General features: G+C 37.7%; 2 protein-coding genes and 1 long non-coding RNA gene across 4 annotated transcripts in view; 1 reads left to right on the forward strand and 2 right to left on the reverse strand.

Moving 5' to 3' along the window:
* Positions 1-2718: 2718 nt before the first annotated feature.
* On the reverse strand, positions 2719-10827 carry spryd7b (SPRY domain containing 7b). The gene is made up of 5 exons (XM_059343467.1): positions 10670-10827; positions 8743-8859; positions 8203-8369; positions 6273-6375; positions 2719-3185 (listed from the first exon to the last, which is right to left on the reverse strand). The coding sequence occupies exons 1-5, from the start codon at positions 10773-10775 to the stop codon at positions 3088-3090; spliced, it is 591 nt and encodes a 196-aa protein (XP_059199450.1). The 5' UTR covers positions 10776-10827; the 3' UTR covers positions 2719-3087.
* A 682-nt stretch (positions 10828-11509) lies between these two features.
* trim13 (tripartite motif containing 13) lies at positions 11510-13853 on the forward strand. Of its 2 annotated transcripts, none has more exons than XM_059342306.1 (2): positions 11510-11730; positions 12370-13853. In XM_059342306.1, the coding sequence occupies exons 1-2, from the start codon at positions 11647-11649 to the stop codon at positions 13573-13575; spliced, it is 1290 nt and encodes a 429-aa protein (XP_059198289.1). In that variant the 5' UTR covers positions 11510-11646; the 3' UTR covers positions 13576-13853. The 2 variants fall into 2 exon arrangements, with proteins under 2 accessions (XP_059198289.1, XP_059198290.1); XM_059342307.1 differs by lacking the exon at positions 11510-11730 and adding an exon at positions 11743-12270.
* Positions 13854-16874: 3021 nt separating this feature from the next.
* Positions 16875-19342, reverse strand: part of LOC131978599 (uncharacterized) — a 29456-nt gene continuing 26988 nt past the window's right edge. Inside the window, exon 2 of the long non-coding RNA XR_009395001.1 lies at positions 16875-17590. This is a non-coding gene — a long non-coding RNA (uncharacterized LOC131978599). The remainder of the gene's footprint in view (positions 17591-19342) is intronic.

Consider the following 19342-nt stretch of genomic DNA (forward strand, 5'->3'; position numbering starts at 1 on the left):
CTGCTGCTGGCTCCGAAGAGGGGAGGAGGAGCAGGAGGAGGACGTAACAGATCGCAGAGTGAGGGGAGGAGTCAATGCATGCCTCCTGCATGGACTGTCCTGGTTTCAACGGCTTCCTCGACGCAGTAATAATAAATTCACTTTGGACTTATTGGCCACAACAGTCTGGGTGTCTGGAAGCTGCAGCTGACGAACATCCCTCCACCTCCTGCTTATTCTTGCACGACACTGCTGATCCCCTGCTGTGAAACTCTTGTGTGTTGTATTTATTTTTTTGTATGTGCACTTTCAGCTGCAATACAAAATAAGCAATCACTTTATGTAGGCTACGCTGATGATTTGGCTATTATATCTCCCAATAGTGCAGGGTTCCAACTGTTTCTCAACATATGTTCAGACTATGGGGCCAAGTTCGACATCAAGTACAATGGCAAAAAGAGTATGATAATAATATGTAGGAACAAGGAGGATCAACATCTTAATTTCCCAGGTTTCTGTCTGTCTGTTGTGTCTGCACCAATGCAAAATATCTAGGCCACATCATCAATGATAAGATGGAGGATGATGCTGACATGCTTAGACAGAGAAGAATGCTATATATCCAAGCCAATATGTTAGTGAGAAAATTTCACTACTGCTCTGATGAAGTGAAGATGAACTTGTTCAGAGCTTAACCCTATGTACACGGCCCCCCTCTGGGTGAGGTATAAGAAAGAGAGCTTGCGCAAACTCCAGGTTGCATATAATGACTGTCTCAGAATCCTGCTTAAGACGCCCAGGGGTAGTAGGTCCAGCAAGCTTTTTTGTGATTTGGGGATAAACAACTTCCAGGCCACCCTGAGAAGACTGATGTATAAGTTTATATGTAGACTGCAGGGGTCCCAGAATAATCTTATTATACAGTTGACCAATCCAAGGTGTAGTTCTGGGAGATACTGTCATATATGTGGAAACACTGGTGTTTGTGTCTTCTATAGGAAGTGTATAAGCACTGTTTTTTATATGCCACTTTCTACAGCTATTATTTATTAAATGCTTTTTTTATTGAATTTGCAGAAGCACTTTTTTTTTAAATATTAGGTGATATAACACCTTTTACACTGTTTGTTTTATGTACTGTATGTGATTGTATGTCTATTTGGACGTTGGAGTCTGCAATAAAGTTTTGATTGAATACTCCCTCTGTGCAATATACTTTAAGTCTTTGTATTTATATTCATTAAGCAGTGATTTTAGTCATTTTAGATTTTAAGTACTTCTTCTGGTGTAGTTTTTAGTGCCAATGCAACGGAATTTCCATCAAATGTCCATTGTTGATGTATAATGTGTATCAATTTAAGAAACGGTATTAAAAATGCTTGGAAAATATAGTAGTATGGAACAGTAGAGGTATTTATTTTTTGCTTTTTATTTTTACGTTTATTTTGATGTGTTTATAATGTACAATTGACTGATTTATATATGGTTGAGTAGATATATAAATATTACAGGTGAATATGTGTTGGTAGTAGTATATAAGCATAATGTTTGAAGTGAATAGAAAACAATAAGACGAGATGTAAAAATACAGAAGAAAGTAATAAAAATTCTCTAGAAAATTCTTTCATCATTCTGATATTTAGCAAATAGAAATAATTTTGGTAATCCTAACTGACCTAAAACAGTAAAATAATAGTGTGATTTTAGGTCAGACAGTGAGAAAAAGTGTCTTTTTATAATGTACGTAAATCTACTGCTTTCAAATGTATGTAGCAGGTAGGAATTAATAAGTTAAACTTCATCCTATGCTTTCAGTCATTTAAATTGTTTTTTTTTAAGCCGTTTTCATTTTGTGTGCTTTTATTTTCATTTTGGTATTGTGTCATGTCTTCTATCAAATTAAATAGATCAAATAACAATAAATTAAGTATATCTTAGTTCAATCGTCATTTTCTTGCACAATGAATCAGAGATCTACAACAAAAACAGAACAGGACTCAGTTAAAGTATGCCTCCAGACACAAAAGTTTAATGAATCAACAATATTTGGATTTGCTTGTACAATAACATCATTAGTGCAAACAAAGACAGGCATTTGAAATATTGAACTCTCACACTTTCAGCAGCGGATATGCAATGCCAATACAACACAACAGATTGACATTTATAATCACTGTATATATCTCTAAACAGAGACAGCCAGCACCAACTCTGGTAATATTCTGATATTTAGAATAATAATAAATACACCATAAACGATTTCAGGAGAGAAAAGCGGGATAATCTAAAGGGCAGTGTATTTAAAGAAGAGATTTAAAAATCAAGCTTTATAGATATTAATGTCAGCTATTTAAGAAATGTTTTATTTTGTATAATAATTTCCAGCACCATCACCTCAGTGAAAAGTCAAGCTGGAATGTGCGCTGGTTTACTGGAGCAAGTATCTCTGTGTCAACTCAAATTTAAACAGTGACATGAATAAAATGTTTTGATATCCCCACTTTGAAACTGTATTTTTAGTTAAAGAAGGCAACATAAAAGTGAAAGGGATATTGACTGATGTGTCCGAATCCTTCATTAGGTCACATGTTTTGTCATTCCAAGAGAGACGTATCTTTATAATCTCAAATAAATACAAATAAATATATAGGCCGTACACGGAGATGTGAGTATAGCATTTAGGACATAACATAATCAAAAACAATGTCATTAAAACATGGCTTCTGGTCCTAATAAATGGGAACATTTTACCATTACATCCACTGTTTCAGCATCTACACACAGATTCAGAATTTAAGCAGCAAGTAAGAGTGTTTCAGTTAATACAGGGTGATTACCACTGACACGAGGAAATTATTTAACAGATAATCATCAGCATAATCAGAGCCACCCAATGATCAGAAATTCCCACTCCTTCAGGGATACTCCAACGTCAACCCAGAGCATCAGCAGAGTGACAGAGTAATAGGGGGAAAACAAAAGAAGAGACGTTGAAGCCACACATAATGTTATCCAATCAAGGTCAAACTGTAGTGTCACAGAGGTTGCAATGTGATATCGGGGAGGTAGGGGAGAACTTAAAGAGGGGGCTGAGGCTGAGGTGCTCCTTCAGAAGATTTGTTGTTCAAAGAGGATCTTCTCAAATCCTTGGGGAGCGGTGTGGTAGAAGTCACTAAACTGGCAGTCTAAGATGGCACTGTCGTCCACTGGAACACAAGAAGACACAATCACAAGCTTAGACACGTACAACAGACCAGTGGTGGAAGAAGTGTTCAGATTCCTAATACCATACTGAGAAATTACTCCATTACAAGGAAGTCCTGCATTCAAAACTTACTTCACTAAAAGTACAAAGTGTCTGAATCAGAAGTAGCTAAACTAAAAGTACTTGTTATGCAGAATGGACCCACTCAGATTGTTATTAATATTCCAAATATATTATTGCATTATTATTATTGATGCCTTTATGTAAGCAGTGTTTTACTGTTGTCCAGGTAGTGTTAATTTCAACTACTTCATATACTGTTATGTGGTTTAATTTATAAACATGCACTATCAATTTAAACTGATTGTAATTTTTCATGTTAAATCTCGATTTGAAAAGTAACTAAAAGTTACTAATTATTAACTAAAACTGTCAGCTAAATAAAGTGGAGTAAAAAGTACAATATTTGCCTCTAAAATGAAGTAGAAGTTTAAAGTTACATATGTGGAAATATTCAAGTAATTAGTTACATTCCACCACTCAACAGACTATTAGCAGCATTTACTTTTATAAAAACATCTCATGTATTCTGCAAATCCCAATTTCAGTTTTTCTTTAAAATGATTGGAATGTCTTTAAGTGGAAAATAAATTCTCTTGGTTTAATTCTGTATCTTATTCTGTAATATTTAACGGTTATGTGTCAGACCTGTCAAAAAAAGAAGATTTTTTAAACAACAAAATCCATTTCTTTTCTCTTCCTGAAAATAAAAAACCCAGGTGAAAATGGTTTCAAATGTTCGATGACTCATCCTGCTCTCAGGAGTATTTGCAATAATTTCAAACAATCAAATGAGACCATGGGCAACTAAAAACAACTCCAGTCATATAAAACCGCACTTCACCATTTGTGGGTTGTGGTAACAAACAGAGAAATATGATATCAGTGGACAAAATTTGTGACTGAGGTCAGATTCATTCATCTCTCACAGGTGAGGCAAAGTGTGTGTGGAGCCAATCGTCCTTCATAGTGGCCTATTTATAACTCCACCCACTTTTTGGCTGTCTAATGCAAGGCAAAGAATTTGATTGAAATCCCTTTTGTAACTGTCAAAATACTCTGTTTCACTGAGGGCACATAATTCAATGTGATAATTTATCATCTTCCAATGAAATTGTATTGTGATAAAAACATTTATTAAAATATTGTGACACCAAATTATATGGTCTAAATTGATCATTACAACCATTAGGGCTGGGGAATGTGATATAAATAATCAAAACAACAAAAAAAAAAGTCAATCCTTTATATTTTTCTGTGTCTTTTCTATCACAACGTTGAAAAACTATAGACTATTTATTTCTTGAATCACCAGAAAACATGCTATATTGTGATACATATTGTAATCAATATATGAAATGGCCTATATCTGGATAGAAGATTAGCTACATCTCCCAGGTCTCACTGGGAAATACATCATAGTACAGAAACTAAGCTAATTTCCATTAGAGCATCTGTCCCTAACACAATCAGTTAAATTTATATCAATTGACGAAAAGCAACTTTTCTCTTAGCTCTTACAGACATTTAAACATTTTCTTTTTTAAAACAACAATGAATATAAGGCTGGAATTTCAAAATAGAGGCCAATCTTCAGATTTGTATTTATATTTTCACTTTGCATCCCTGATATCAGATCGTTGATTGCTGAATCAATTATACTAGTTATTTGTTTTGCAGAAATCGGGTCAAATGCCTTGTAACGGAAAAAACTTAAGTATAATCACTCAGTATATAATGTTACACAATATATACACATTTACATATACACTCTCTGATGCCAACTGGCACAGAAAGGTCTTTGGCCCTGTTTTGTTTACCAGTTGTCTACCTGAGGTGTGGTAACTGTAGCAGTGATGTTTGTAGGTCTCTTCTCAGAAGTATCAAGTAATGCACTGACCTGTAAACTACTGTATATGCCACACCTTTCTATAGAGCTGTTCAAAAACACAAACTGTATAAAACTCTGAAACATCAGGAAGGGTGGGTAATAACTGGACCATTGTTTGTTTCAAAAGACAGATAATAAAACTATATTACTGTGCCACTGCAGCTCATGGAAATAATTTATGAAAACTTTAAAATTTGTAGGTGGGTAACTTACTATTTTGGGCTTTTCCATTACCAGCTTCATTAAATCTTGAATTTTTTTATTCAATCTAAATATAGACTCCAAGAAAAAAAGAAAAATCTATATTTTATGGCATCATTATTATTCAATAATGCATAGGTAGTTGCAGTTTGATTTTTTTTTAAAAAGACCAGATTAACACAGACAAAGTTCTTATAGAAAAGAGAAAGTGGAGAATGTGGATTTAAGTTTGAATAAGTAAATGCTTCCTAGAAAATAGTGAATCTGCCCTTTAAACATACAAAATCACTGCACACATATTACACAACAGGAAAATAATAATAATAAATGGAAAGTTTAAAAATATATTTATGAAAGCACCCAGTGTGTCTTTCTGATCACATGGATTTATTTTCTTGCTTTGAAGTATTATCGCTGCTTTACAACAGAGGGTGTTTGCACAAGAAAGCCTGAACAAATGAGTCACTGGTTACAGTTCTGTCTGCATTAGTGTTGCTGCAGGGCAAGGACAGGCAGAGCCACAACTAAGCACCAAAAGCCTACAGGTGTTCTTTCCATCATTTGCGTTTTCGGTTGATTTTACTGACTAGCTTAACATCAACCTGAGAGGAGAAGGTAGTCAATTAAATCACACTTTGATCAGATTAAAACCTGCACATCCTGAATCTCTGTCTTTTTTCAATTTGTCTAAATAATCCACTCTTAGATGTGTGAATCTGTTTGTAGTCAAATGTGCAAATAAAAAACAAAGCACAACAAATCTGCCTGAAATAAGCAGAGCATCATAAAAATGTACAAATACAGCCCTCTAGTGGAAGACAAATGTAACTGTAAGTTCACATAAATCGTTGTAATTAGAAAATCTGTAAAAATGTATCTCAAGATAAACAAGCCTCTGGAAATTAGTCAGGATATCAAGCCAACAAATAAACTTACCATAAACAACGGGGAACACAGTGCCTCGGATCCCTGAGGCAGGACAATGCATGTTCTTTCCATTCAGATATAAATTCAGCTCCACATGGTCGTATGTGATGCCCTGAAAAACATTTACAAAACTTCAATTAATCAACCAAATTTTTGGATGTGAATACAAATGAATATTGCTCAATTACCAAAAAGAAACATTCATATTTTCAGCATAAGTCAAGAGGAGAAGAAAAAGGCAAATAGCACAGCAGCGAAACAAAATGTGGATGTTTTATCACACAGTATAATTTGCTTTCCTTTACTTCCTGCAGTTAGATGGTCCCCTGCTGGACCATGATCACTTGATCTTTAATCATCACTGCATAATTATGCTCAACAACTCTTCATCCAAGCAGAAAATGTATCTGACATAAATTGGAACGAAAACATGACCAAACATTTCCTGTTAAACAAAAACATCTTTATTTTAGGTATTACACGTGTATATGTTATGCTCCATCAGCATCAGGACCACAAGACAACACACATGCACACACATACCTGCAATGTGCAAATGTAGAGTCATGTAGCAATTTATTTATTATTTTAACCTGCATAGAATGTTAAACAATATATGTAGCATAATGAAGCTTTTTCATCATTTTAAATTGTATATATATGTTGTGTTTTAAATTTTTAACTTAATCTTCATGTTTCACTACTCTGCTCTCTCAATTTAGGCTGTGATAAAACACTTTTACTGACCTGAATTCTAAGCCTGGTTAAAAGAAGTTGTCAAATGAGGAAAATGATTCTTTTGACACATATTTTCCTGCACAATTACTCAGTTTGCAGTATTATATCTGCATGCGTGTCTTTGCTCTGCCTGAGTATGTGTAAGTCTGGTGGTGGGGTACTTCTAGTACAGCTCACATTAACGCAGCACAGCCACTAAAAGAGTCCCAGTAGTAGCTTTAAACTGTTTTGGCCTCTTCTTCAGCAGGATCATATAGTGTCATAAAATGAACATGACTAGAAATAAAGCAAGGCTGCATTTTTTTCTGCGTTTATAATTTACGTTTTGGGAAAGGAAAAACCAAGAGTTGTCTTATAATGTCGGGTACAATTTGTCAAACACTGCTTTGTACAGATAATGACATGCTTGATGACAGTGATACATAGAGGTCTGCATGAGTTTTAAAACAGCTCACGTCCGCCCTCGCTGCACCAGCCAAAACCCGCAATCCCTTTTTTTCAGACCCCAAGTCAAAGCTCATTAACATCAAATTTTACAAAATGATTTCTGAGTGCTGAACGATGGTTTTTCGGGGGAAAAAAATCCAGAAATGTTGTCTCTGTATAAGAAAAAATCTGCTATGACTGCGGATAACGAATAGCAATTTGGTGCACATGTGGCAAACTTTGGCAAAAACAGAAGGATATCCAGCCCATTCAGACCACGTACTGCAATGTGACTACGGATGTCAGTCGCTGCTTTGGGAAAAAAAACAACCGTGTGTGTCCTGTGTGTCTCGTGGGACCTGCAGGCCAGTCTGCCCCAGCAGGCCTCTGGCAGATCATTAGCCTGAAATACTCACAATCTACACTCACATGCCTGTCAGAGAGACAGCTCAATATATGTACGGACGACTAGAGCCTGACTTGAAAAAAAGGATCTTTGAGACGGATGTCGATACTGATCCCAGAGGGGGAAAATTCACAGTTAACCAATATGGTGGCCAATAAAGTCATTTTGTGAGCTGGGATGAAAATAGACCTATTTTATGTGAATTTTGCATTGATATTTTACCACTCTGCAAATATACTGATAGAGGTACTTTCTCAAACATAAAACTGTATTAAATAATGTTTAACATTATTATAGCACTCAAATCATTCAAAAATCAGGCCACCAAACTGAAATTTAGGATCAAGCTAGAATAAATGTTGCACTTACCACAATGTCTCCCTCCTGAGGCAGGCTGTTTGCAGGTAGGCGATTCTTCTCTTCGTTATTGTGGTACACAGACCCATCATGCCTCAGGACTAAGCTGTTTGTGTCTCTGCCCATAGGCACTTGATTAAGATTCACTTTCTGTGTAGCCACACCTATTCCCCATACACCTGAACACAAAGCACAACAATGAATATCTGCAAAATTTTAAAAAAGACTAAAATATATTTATGACAACCACCAGCTGCAATACAAAAAAAGAAAAGAAAAGGTAAGATCTGCATACACAGCATATTCAAAAATGCATGCTCATAAAAACAGTTGGTGGCTACTGTAGAGCTGCTATTAAATTCTGTCTTTGTAAGTGCACAGAAATCCAGCAGTGAGCATGCAGTCACAAGATGCTGTAGCTACTAAAAATTGCAGCGTGTCAGTATCAATAACTCCCACTAGGAATGCACCAGAAAATGTCAATCTGGCAGGAAAACAAGGCAGAAGAGGTATGGAAATAGGGAGGTCATCAGTGAGAAGCCAAGCTCTTACCAGTTGACTGGATCTTAAACTCAAAATAACTTTTGTTCTGGTGCAGAGGAGCGTTGGCCAGACAGCCTCCAGTGCCACATATCCTCCGGCCGCTCTTCACAATGACAACATCTGTGCCTGCAAAACAAACGCAATAATATATCTTAGTGTAAAAACACAGATATTAAATAAATACTTTTTTTTTTTAATTTCGGAACACTTTTCGTTGTTGTTTATTGATTGATTAATTACTGTTTATTAATCCATTGTTTAGTCTATACAATGTCAGAAAATGCACATCACTATTTCCTAGAACCCAAAACAATCCAAAGAATCAATTTGGAATGCAAAAGTCTGGAAAAAGCAACAAATTCTCATTTCTGAGAAGCTGGAAAGGAGGCATGTTTGACGTTTTCGTTTAATAAACGACAGATGGTAAATAGATTAAGAAAATTGTCGCTGGTTTATTTTTTGTAAAATGATTTGACTAATTTCCACACTGAGCCAGTTGCTATTGTTTACTTTGAATTATCTAAAAAGTGCCATTTGAAAATCCAGATATTCATCAGAGTAGATGAAGTACTACAAAAATGTGTTAAATAACCTTTAAGACAGTTGTTGTATTAGATATACAAGATTAATTAAATTAAATTGTAACACTAACTATTGTGGTAAAGTTTATTGTTTACTCTGTTTTTATATCTATATGTATGTACCTTGAACTGCTGTGATGACTAAATAATTTCCCCACTTCAAGATGAATAAAATCTTATCTTATCTTAAAGTATGAAACTCTTCCTGTGCACATTCACTGAGAAAAGGCTTTTCAGTCAGGTAGGGTCCCATAATTAACTTATTTTAAACTCATTTATTGTATCAAACTAATACATTGATCACATACAATCTCTAATGATTCTTGACAGCAAAGCTCAACCAATATTTTCAATTACCATGGGAGTGAAAAAAGTAATTTGAAGATATATAACGCAAGCAAGCAAAAGGTAGATATTTATGATTTCTTCTATACAGTGAAATACAAAACTACTAGTCTCCTGAACATTGTTACAATGTAAAGTTAGCATGTCATAAAAAGTATACTTATTATTTAACACCCTTTTTGGATGTTTCAATGATGGAGAGGGATTTTTCTAAACTAGTAATTGAACAAAAACACATAACGTTAGAGAGACACTGGTCATTAATTAAAGCAGAGTACTATTTAAGGTTTTAAAACATGTGTGAAGATTATCTTTAAAGTTTAGAAGGTGAAAGAAATGTGAAATATTAATCCTTGCGTTTCATCTAAGTGTTCAAATATCACAAGTCGCCTTGTTTAAAAATATTTTTGATAAGCTTGTAGAAAAGAGGATGGTATAACACACGGCTGCAATCTCTCTACGTCAGGGATGGGCTATTTAAATGCTGGAGGGGGCCACAATATTTCATCGACACTACCACAGGGCCAACTGCAATTTTAAATATGTTAACTGTGCAGTAACTTAACATATTTCATGCTCAAATGCATGTATAACAGTATAAAGAGGAATACAAAAGGTTTGAAGCAAATAAAAAATAACCACTCACTGTGATTTCTTTTTTTTTCAGTGCAAGAACAGCAGACCAACATTAATTGCAAGAAGTAATCTTTTGCATTTTTACACTGCACTTTTAAGATGTCATGCTCAAATGCATGTAGTTGTACTGAGGGCCACTTCAAGTGAGGGTGCGGGCCGTATGCGGCCCCCAGGCCTCCAGTTGTCCATCCCTGCTCTACGTTATTAAAAACACATTTAACTGCAAATTTTACAACAATACGAGCAGCTATCGATTAGCTAACTGATGCTAACGGCGGAAGTAGCATACCATCATGTCACTCTCACACACACAGCGACTTCGGCGAGTGTAGACGTACACATTAATCAAAAATAGTAAAGATATATTTAATTACCCATGTGGTGAGTGTCTAACTGAACAGTAGGCATTTCTTTTAGGGGTATATGCCCTGTTCCGCCATCTCCGCAGCAGCCTAGACAACACGTAAACATCGCAGCCATTCTTGCTCCAGACACCAGAGAAACATCCGGAAACAAATCATCAGAACCAAAGAGCGCCCAGTCGTCAACACGTCACCATCCACCCACACAACAGCGACACCCAGCGGCAGAGGCCGGAACCGCATAAGCCCCTGCTACCCAACTGTATCCAATCACAGTGGCTAAGATAGGCAGTTGCTCCTGATGGCATGGAAACAAGGGAAGAAAATCAAGGTCAAAATTTCTACACGTGACTAAGTAACTATTGGGTATCGATGTTACATAACCACAAGTGAGAAAAAAGTGAGTTTTAGATAATATATGACCTGTTTGGTGGACAAGAATAGGTAGTGTGCGTTATCAACGAAAGTGCATCATGAGAGGCTGAAACTTAGAGCTGATATAATGCTGCTGGTGTGTGTTATAGTTAGTGTTTCTCTGTCGGTGCCGAGAAAATGTGCCACTTGTCAGCTCAGTGCGACGTAGCGTTGAAGTTTTGCATCAGTTTGTTCAGCTGTGCGCCTGCACTTGCACCTCTTTATCGTGTTAACTATTAACAGATGTGCATACTAACAACTACCCACCAAAGCGACTAAAGTGGGTTAGTGTATAAACCAGTAATGCCAAACTGGGACTAAAACCTAGTTGACAGTTTTTCACGCTGTAATGTTTTGCATAGCAACAGCCCCTCCCCCATCCGACTGGCAGGGGTTTTCTGCAAATTACCCAGCAGGGACAAAAACGTAAACAACCCCAATGTGCAGAATTAAGCCCCCCAAAAAATCGTAATATCGGCACCTTTCGTGTTTGTAGCACTCTAATCCACACGCTGCTATGTCTGTGCGCAAATTCACTCAGATTCACGTGTTTTAATTTTCTTTTCGCCGCTGAAATGGTTAACTATATACCCGGAAAGGGCGAAGTCTGCACAGCAACAAGCGCCATGATTGCGTTGCACCGTGCGTCTCAGCAGCTGGTGAGTGATTCTTTTGGTCCAGTAGTTGCATGTTACTATGCGCTTGCAAAATCTGTCACAGCCCTACTTCAGTACCTTGCCAACAGGAGCAACGCTATCGCGAACCCTGTTTGTCGATAATTTGTCGCAATGGATTGGTTAGACGAGGGTAATTTAGGGATCGACTCAGCTAACCACTGTCCTGCTATTCTGTGACACAAAGCTAGGAGAAAATAGTTTGCTGTCTGCAAAGTTATAAACGATTTTGACTTTTATCCAACCGTGTTTTGCGACGCGTTTGACATTTTTCAAAACGCCAGCTGATTGCAGAAAGAAATCTGAAAAGCAGGATGTCATTTAACGTTAGGTGGCCAAACGGAGCAGAGCTCATGCCAACCTTTTACGCGGGCACAGAGATGCAAGTCAGTTTCACTTTCAGGATGGGAATACTCGCAGCTGGAACATGACTGCAAAATCTGTATCCTTTGCGATGCTACGGCATTTTCCCTGTGTAATGTATTGCCTGTGCTGACTTATGGGACAGCGTCCCTCTGAGTATGGGTGCGTATTATGTAGCCCTGTGTTTATGAAGTGTTGATTTATTGGGTTTTCTTTACTTTAATTGGGTACCGATTTGACCCCTGGATGATGTGTTTGCAGGGCATGGAGCAGCTAGAAGAGGAACTTACGTGCCCAATCTGCTGCGGTCTCTTTGACGATCCACGGGTTTTGCTGTGCTCGCACAGCTTTTGCAAGAAATGCTTGGAGGGACTCTTGGAGGGGAACCGAGGTCCAGCTTACAGGACACCTTTCAAATGTCCCACATGCCGCAAAGAGACCCCACATAACGGCGCGAACAGCCTGCAGATCAACTACTCTCTGCGCGGAATAGTGGAGAAGTACAGCAAAATACGGGTTATGCCTAAGATGTCTGTTTGTAAACAACACTGCGGCCAGCCTCTAAACATATTTTGCGCCACGGACTTGAATCTAATTTGTGGGTTTTGCGCAACAACAGATGACCACAAAGGGCATAAATTCTGCTCCTTGGAGGAGGCGTATAAGCGAGAGAAGGAGGCGTTTGAAGAGCTGCTTCACGGGGTGGAGAGCTGGCAGAGCGCAGATACCCTGTCCTGCCTGGAGACACTACAAGCCAGTAAGAAAAAGGCGCTCCAGTCTGTCACCAAGGATGCAGAGAAGGTAGCAGACTATTTCGACAAACTCATCAGCACCATCGACTGCAAAAAGAATGAGATCCTCTCCGATTTTGAAACACTGAAGCTGGTGGTGATGCAAGCATACGACCCGGAGATCACCAAGCTGAGCGCGGCGGTGGAGGAGCACAGGCTGGCGCTCACCATCGCCGAGTCGTTCCGGAGCATCGCGGACCCTCTGTGCTTTCTGCACCAGATGCAGGAGTTTCGGGAGAAGTTGAAGGTCCTTAAGGAGACTCCTCTGCCCTCTCGGAAAGACACAGAGGTCGGTCCCCTTGTGCGTAATTTCGACGTGAAAAAGTGGGACTCACTGCGGCTCAGAGAAGTGGACAAGATCTCAGTCCCGCATGAGAATGGCTCCTACCGAGCGGGGGGCTCCCGGATGACAGCGCCGAGATGGATCATCTTATTTATAAGTGTGTTAGTGTCATCACTGCTCCTGCTGCTTCCTCACAACCTCGCAGACTACGTGCCCTCGCAGGTTGAACCGCTGCTCGCTGCTGTTTCCTCGCACCTAACCCACACTTGGGTGTACCTGCGGAGAATGACTGACATGTATACGAGTTTAATGGGTGCAGGTCAGGAATGTATCATGAACCTAGTTGACTCTACTGTCAAATTTATTGGCAGTTGTAAGTTGTTTAATCACTAGCCTGTGGCACATCTGCCATGCAATCACAACTACAAATAATTCTCTAAGTCCTCATAAGCTGCATTAAACTAATGACAGATGCAGCTGATTATGTGAAAACACTTGTCTTTTGATTGTCTTCTTTTGACCAACCTCAATGAAGCCATAGAATCAAACATGATCAATCCTTAATCACAGAGGTTGTAGCCTACATTTACTTAAGATAAACGCTATGATTCCTTTTTTAAGATATGACACATTTATACTTATGCTCTTGATAAATAAAACTGAGAAATTGACGTCCCTTCCATGTTTGTTTTTTATTTCATTTAAAGCGACCAGCTAAATCAGCCGGCTATTTATTGACACAAACGAGCCTGTGAACTAGGATAATAAAAGGAATATAGAGTGTAATTCCCGGCCTCTTCCCTGCAGAGCGCGTCCGCACCACAGTGATGCTGCAACCTCTTCAAGGTTGCAAACGTTGCATAACAGGGCCCGTGTGAAATATTCACCAGGCTGCAGACACGGTGGAAGGGAAGCAGGAGAAGAAAAAAAAGAACACTGTCCTATATTTATGCTTTGATGAAACCTAAAAACTGACAGCTGTATTTCCCCTATCACTAATAAATAAAAAAAATAAACACTTATGCAAGGGAACATGATTGTCACGCGTGCTGGGCAGTCACTTTATTTCGACACAAGATCTATTTGCGGAGGTTCATGTGACTCATTCGTTGCATGACTTGTCCGGTCTATAAAGTCAAACATCTGCAGCCTGTTAAGCTAAAAGTACAGTGTAGGCCCATTTTCTGCTGTGCATCTCAATTTGCAGAAAACTGACTTGTAAGCCTAAAATCAAAATGCAATAGTGTGGGCAAATGGAGGTTATTAAAATATATATTTTAAATTCAGGGTAGCTCAGTGAGACTTTTGGCTGATGACCAAAAGTGGTCTTTATTAAAATAGGTCAGAGCAAAATGATACACTGCTGATTGTGCATTGATCATTTCTCCTGTTTATTTATTTATTTATTTATGCTCCTGAAGAGAGGGAAAATGAATAAAAAATCAAAAGATCAGACCACAAAGTGAATCCGTGATGTCAGCACTGACCATAATTCAGGATGTACGTCATGGCACGCATGTACATATATATAGCCTTCTGTTGCCAGGCAAACATAGGATGAAAATAAATGTAGCACTCTACATTAATATTTTAATTGTCACGGCACGCAAATTTAAATATAGCAAGGAAAACATTAACACAATCCACGTTAAGAAAAAATACTATGATTAACTATTAGACTTCTTTATTTTGAAAATTGAGGTCGCACGGTCAGTAATTTTTTATCAAGAGTGGGCCTATGGGGAGGGTTAATAATAACAATAATAATAAAATAAACTTAAAATCACAATCTATTTGATCCAAAATTTTGACTAAATATTAATAAGAGAAATATCTATTAAGTGAATCCAGAGTATTATCACATCTGTATATAAGGTCCCGCACTGCTGCACCCATTTACACCGGGAGTCAGTGTGTGATGGTGATTCAAATGAAGACCTATTTTATAAATACTGTGGTTAATATCATCTTTTCCATGTTATTTCTTATCGTTATAATATATTTTTATACAGAAGTTCATCTTCATGTTTTGTGGAAAATGTGGTTGCAAATAAAAGTACAAGCCCAAACAGAACGGACGTGTTGTTCTACAATTACACAGGAAATTAAAATATGCACATAAAAGTAGGTAAATGTGTATAAAACAGCAAAGAAATAAAATAATATTAACAGCAGGTGGAAGACAAAATGTGGAATTTGGCTACACAATGTCCAGACCGCTTCCACATTGTCCTTTTTTTCTAAAGACGCAAAAATAGTCAGACATAGACATTACATTTAAATAGGCCTTAAAGAACGGAAAGAAAGGACAAAATAATTTAATAATCAACAAAATAAATGTTAATGAAATACGTCAACGTGGTTATTTACACACACACACACACACACACACACACACATATATATATATATAGAAAACTTCAATCTTGCGGCTATGGCATTATTAAAACAATGCATATTATCAAATAAAAGCTTATCTTTTAAATAAATCTAAAATAGTGTTTCAAATGAAAATATTAAATAGAAAAAAGCAAGCCTTCGTGTTTAGGAAAAAGTAATTCGTCCTGATATGCGCACTAATCTAACCATTTTCTCTCCATCACAATTTTGCATAAATGTCACCATTGCCAAATACTTTATGCTGTTTATTTATAATTTTAGTTGCGAAAACAAAATAGCAGAATTCAGAATTATCATTAAAAAGGCCTGCGAGGCCAAATGGAGGAAAACTGCTGCAAAGTGCGCATGTTCATTGGACGGTTAAAACATTTAGACCATGTTATCAGAAAATATTCATGTTCACCATAAAAATGTAATTAATAAAGTATTTAACTATGTCACAGCTTTATTTATTTAATTGGATTTCCCAAAAAGCAAGGTCTGATCCGCGCGACACAACAGGAACCAGATTCTTCTTTTCACTGATCTGATTATAAAGATTTTTACTTTAAAGCAGTTTACATTAAAATGTGGTCTGAAATTTTTATAAAAGCCGGTTTTCCAACGGATCCCACATATCAAAAGGCACGTAAACTACATGATTTAGTCTTTTTTATTATGTAAATTTGATTTGAGATTATCCTTGTCGGACGTCCTGCAACAGAGTCCCGCATTACGTGCGCATCCGACTCCACCTAAAATGGAGGATTTGGGCCATGTTACGGGTCACCTTGTCATTTGTTACAGCACTACAGTGAACATTGTAAATAAATATTGTGTGCATAATGCAGACATAATGCACAATAATGCAAATAGACTGGGTTGTTAAGAGAGAGTAAATAGATAAAGATCAACAGGGTTTAAGTCGAGGACAAATCGGTCTTTGCAATTTACAAAAGACAAAAATCTCGACTCTATAAGCTGAACGGATTTTGATATTTTAAAAACAATTCTCTCTGTTTGCATGTGTTTAACTCTACAGTAGGCATACACTGATTGTTAGAATTATAATGGACAGCAAATCTGTGTCGGCTCATGCAGAGCAGGCCGGACATCCCAGCAGCGCTGCAGCGAGGCCACGCAGGCCAACGTGTGTATGATCTCTTCTTCGTGGACGGCGGTACTTTATATAGCCATGAGAAGGTTTATCAGTGTCAGCAAAACTTTGAGTATAACGTGATTACAATACTTATCAACTAGGGCATTCTGTTAAAGAGCAACTTTGATATATTCAAAACAAATTACAGACAAGAGCCAATTGAAATTTTTATTTTCTTAAAGTGTGCAGACAGAACAGTGAAACGTAAAAAGATGGTGTGTACACATTTTAACTATTAAAGCAAAGTAGTGTTGGAGGTTAACTCAATCTGTGTAAACAGTGTACCTGTAAGCATCTCTCAAGCACTTTGGCACCACCAGGGTGGTCAGAGTACACTCAGTGGCGCTGATTGTGAGTGGTCAGCTTTGCTTCAGCAGCACGATCAATACTGGAGGCTTCAGCTAGAGTCTTAACTCCAATATTTACGTGCTGCTACAGTAAAGCGACCCGCAAATGAGAGAGGAAAATCCAACAAACTTTTTTTTTTAATCATCAGACCAACAATTGTCTATGTGGCATTACTTAATCTAGGGGTGATAATAAACAAGTCAGCTTCAACAGGTTGAAAGAACCGTGGGGTGACAGCCAGGTTGTATATTCAGGCTTTACTGCGGCAGCACAGTATGGCCTGCATCTCAGTGTAACCCACAAACCATTCCGTGCTGCTACAGCATCACCCGAGCTGCAGTCCTGGTCCCTCCACTTCCAACTCATGTCATCTTCTGTGTCATTTGTAGTCTTCATCCTCCAAACCACATGTTCACAGACTTATTTCCTATCAGTTATCGACCGAAAGACGTTCAGATGGTCATCAGCATCTTTTGCAGATTTAAATCTTCTGCCCACTTGTAACAGTTGAAGGTTCACCACCTGAAACACACACACAACAGAAACATGGCAGTTTAATGTGAGATTAATTAAAATAATTGCAGTGTAACACACCATAGTGCACTGCATGGCCAACAGTAGGGTTGTTGAATATCTTGTTTCTAAACTACACTGTAACAAATTGCTGTAAAAAAACAGCCAAATTGTGACAGTAACATACTGTTTTCCATTAAAAAGGTATTATACTGTAGAAAACAATGCATTCTGGGCGATATTTGTAGGTAGCTTGCCGTTTTCCATAAAATACTGTAATATACCGTAAATAGCATTGCATTCTGGGAGTGATGTTAGAATCAACAGCAGAGAGGCCGCGAAAATACGGAAAGCTACCGTATTGCTCGAGGAGACATGCCACAACACGTTGGAGTCTTTCAGCCAACTCTGATCTTCACTCTTTTGGAACATCAATTTCAATCCTGCATTTTTGGAGCAAATCACAGGGTAAGTTTAACTAAATTTCATTTATTTGATGATGTTTGCTTGTTATCATGCTATTATTTTATTTTAGTTAAACTGTGATTAATCATTCTCATATGGTCCTCTTAACCTGCCATGCGGTGAATGGACAGCTACAGCAGTAACATTTAGCATGCATTTTTATAGTTATTTTGGCAATAAGGCAGATTTCTATTTCAAATAAGTAATTTTGGTTCTTATTTGTTCAGTGTTTTTTCGTTTCCGGTGAGACTGGTGAGAAGTTTGATTTCATGTGCTGAGCCTACAGAGGGAGTTAGCTAACATTAATGACATAGTGAGGCTGCTTGAAATACTTAGCTCTTTCTTTTAGTGTTTGCATTGCATATTGCATTTACAAGAATCACACTTAGCTTATCCTTTTTTTGGTGTGTGTATTGGCAATCTTTGTGTTGGATTTACTGTCAAAATGCTACCATGCCAGGTTTGTTCTATTGAATATACCACTCTATCTGCATATGTCAGGCACATGAGAATTCATAAGAATATTCCAAATTCAGTTTTCAAGTGTGTCTTGCCTGACTGCAAAAGGTCATTCAAACATTTTGCAGCATTTAAATCCCATGCTTACAGACATCATAAAGTAGGGCAACGTGTTGATGGGCCAACATTAATTGATACAACTCAGCTAACATGCCATGTTGACTTCTGTAGTGACACTTGTGATAATGTGACAAGTTTGTTCTCCCATCTGAAAATGCATATTAAAGAGGGGAAAACTGTTGCTTGTCCATTTAGACAATGTGAAAAGCAGTTTCGAGTGTTATCAACATTCACGTCACATATGTCAAGAAAACACAGAAACAGTGATGATCTGGTTGACTCAGTCATAACACCAGGCAGCTCCTGTGAGGGTAATGTAAGGAACCAACAGTCTGATATGGACCTTAATGCTCCTGATGATGTGATCGGTGAGCAATCTGATGTCTGCCCAGAAAATGCTGATGTGGCGCAGTTTTTGAAAAATGTGGCCTTATTTTACCTTAAACTGCAAGCTAAGTTGTTGCTCCCATCCTCTGTGATTCAGGCAATTCTTGAAGATTTTCAAGAAATTCATGATATCAGCCAGTCACACTTACTTTTCAAACTGAAAGAAAAACTTGTTGCACTTGGGGTCCCAGAAGCTGACATAAGCACAGTAATTGATGTCCTGAAAAGTGAAGATCTCTTGAGGGCTTGCAATACAGAGACACTGAAAACTGACCAAAGAAGAAAAACCTTCTTCAAAAATAGCTTTAATTATGTCGAGCCACTGCCGAT

Source organism: Centropristis striata, chromosome 10, assembly GCF_030273125.1.
Source record: "Centropristis striata isolate RG_2023a ecotype Rhode Island chromosome 10, C.striata_1.0, whole genome shotgun sequence".
Lineage (NCBI taxonomy): Eukaryota > Metazoa > Chordata > Actinopteri > Perciformes > Serranidae > Centropristis > Centropristis striata.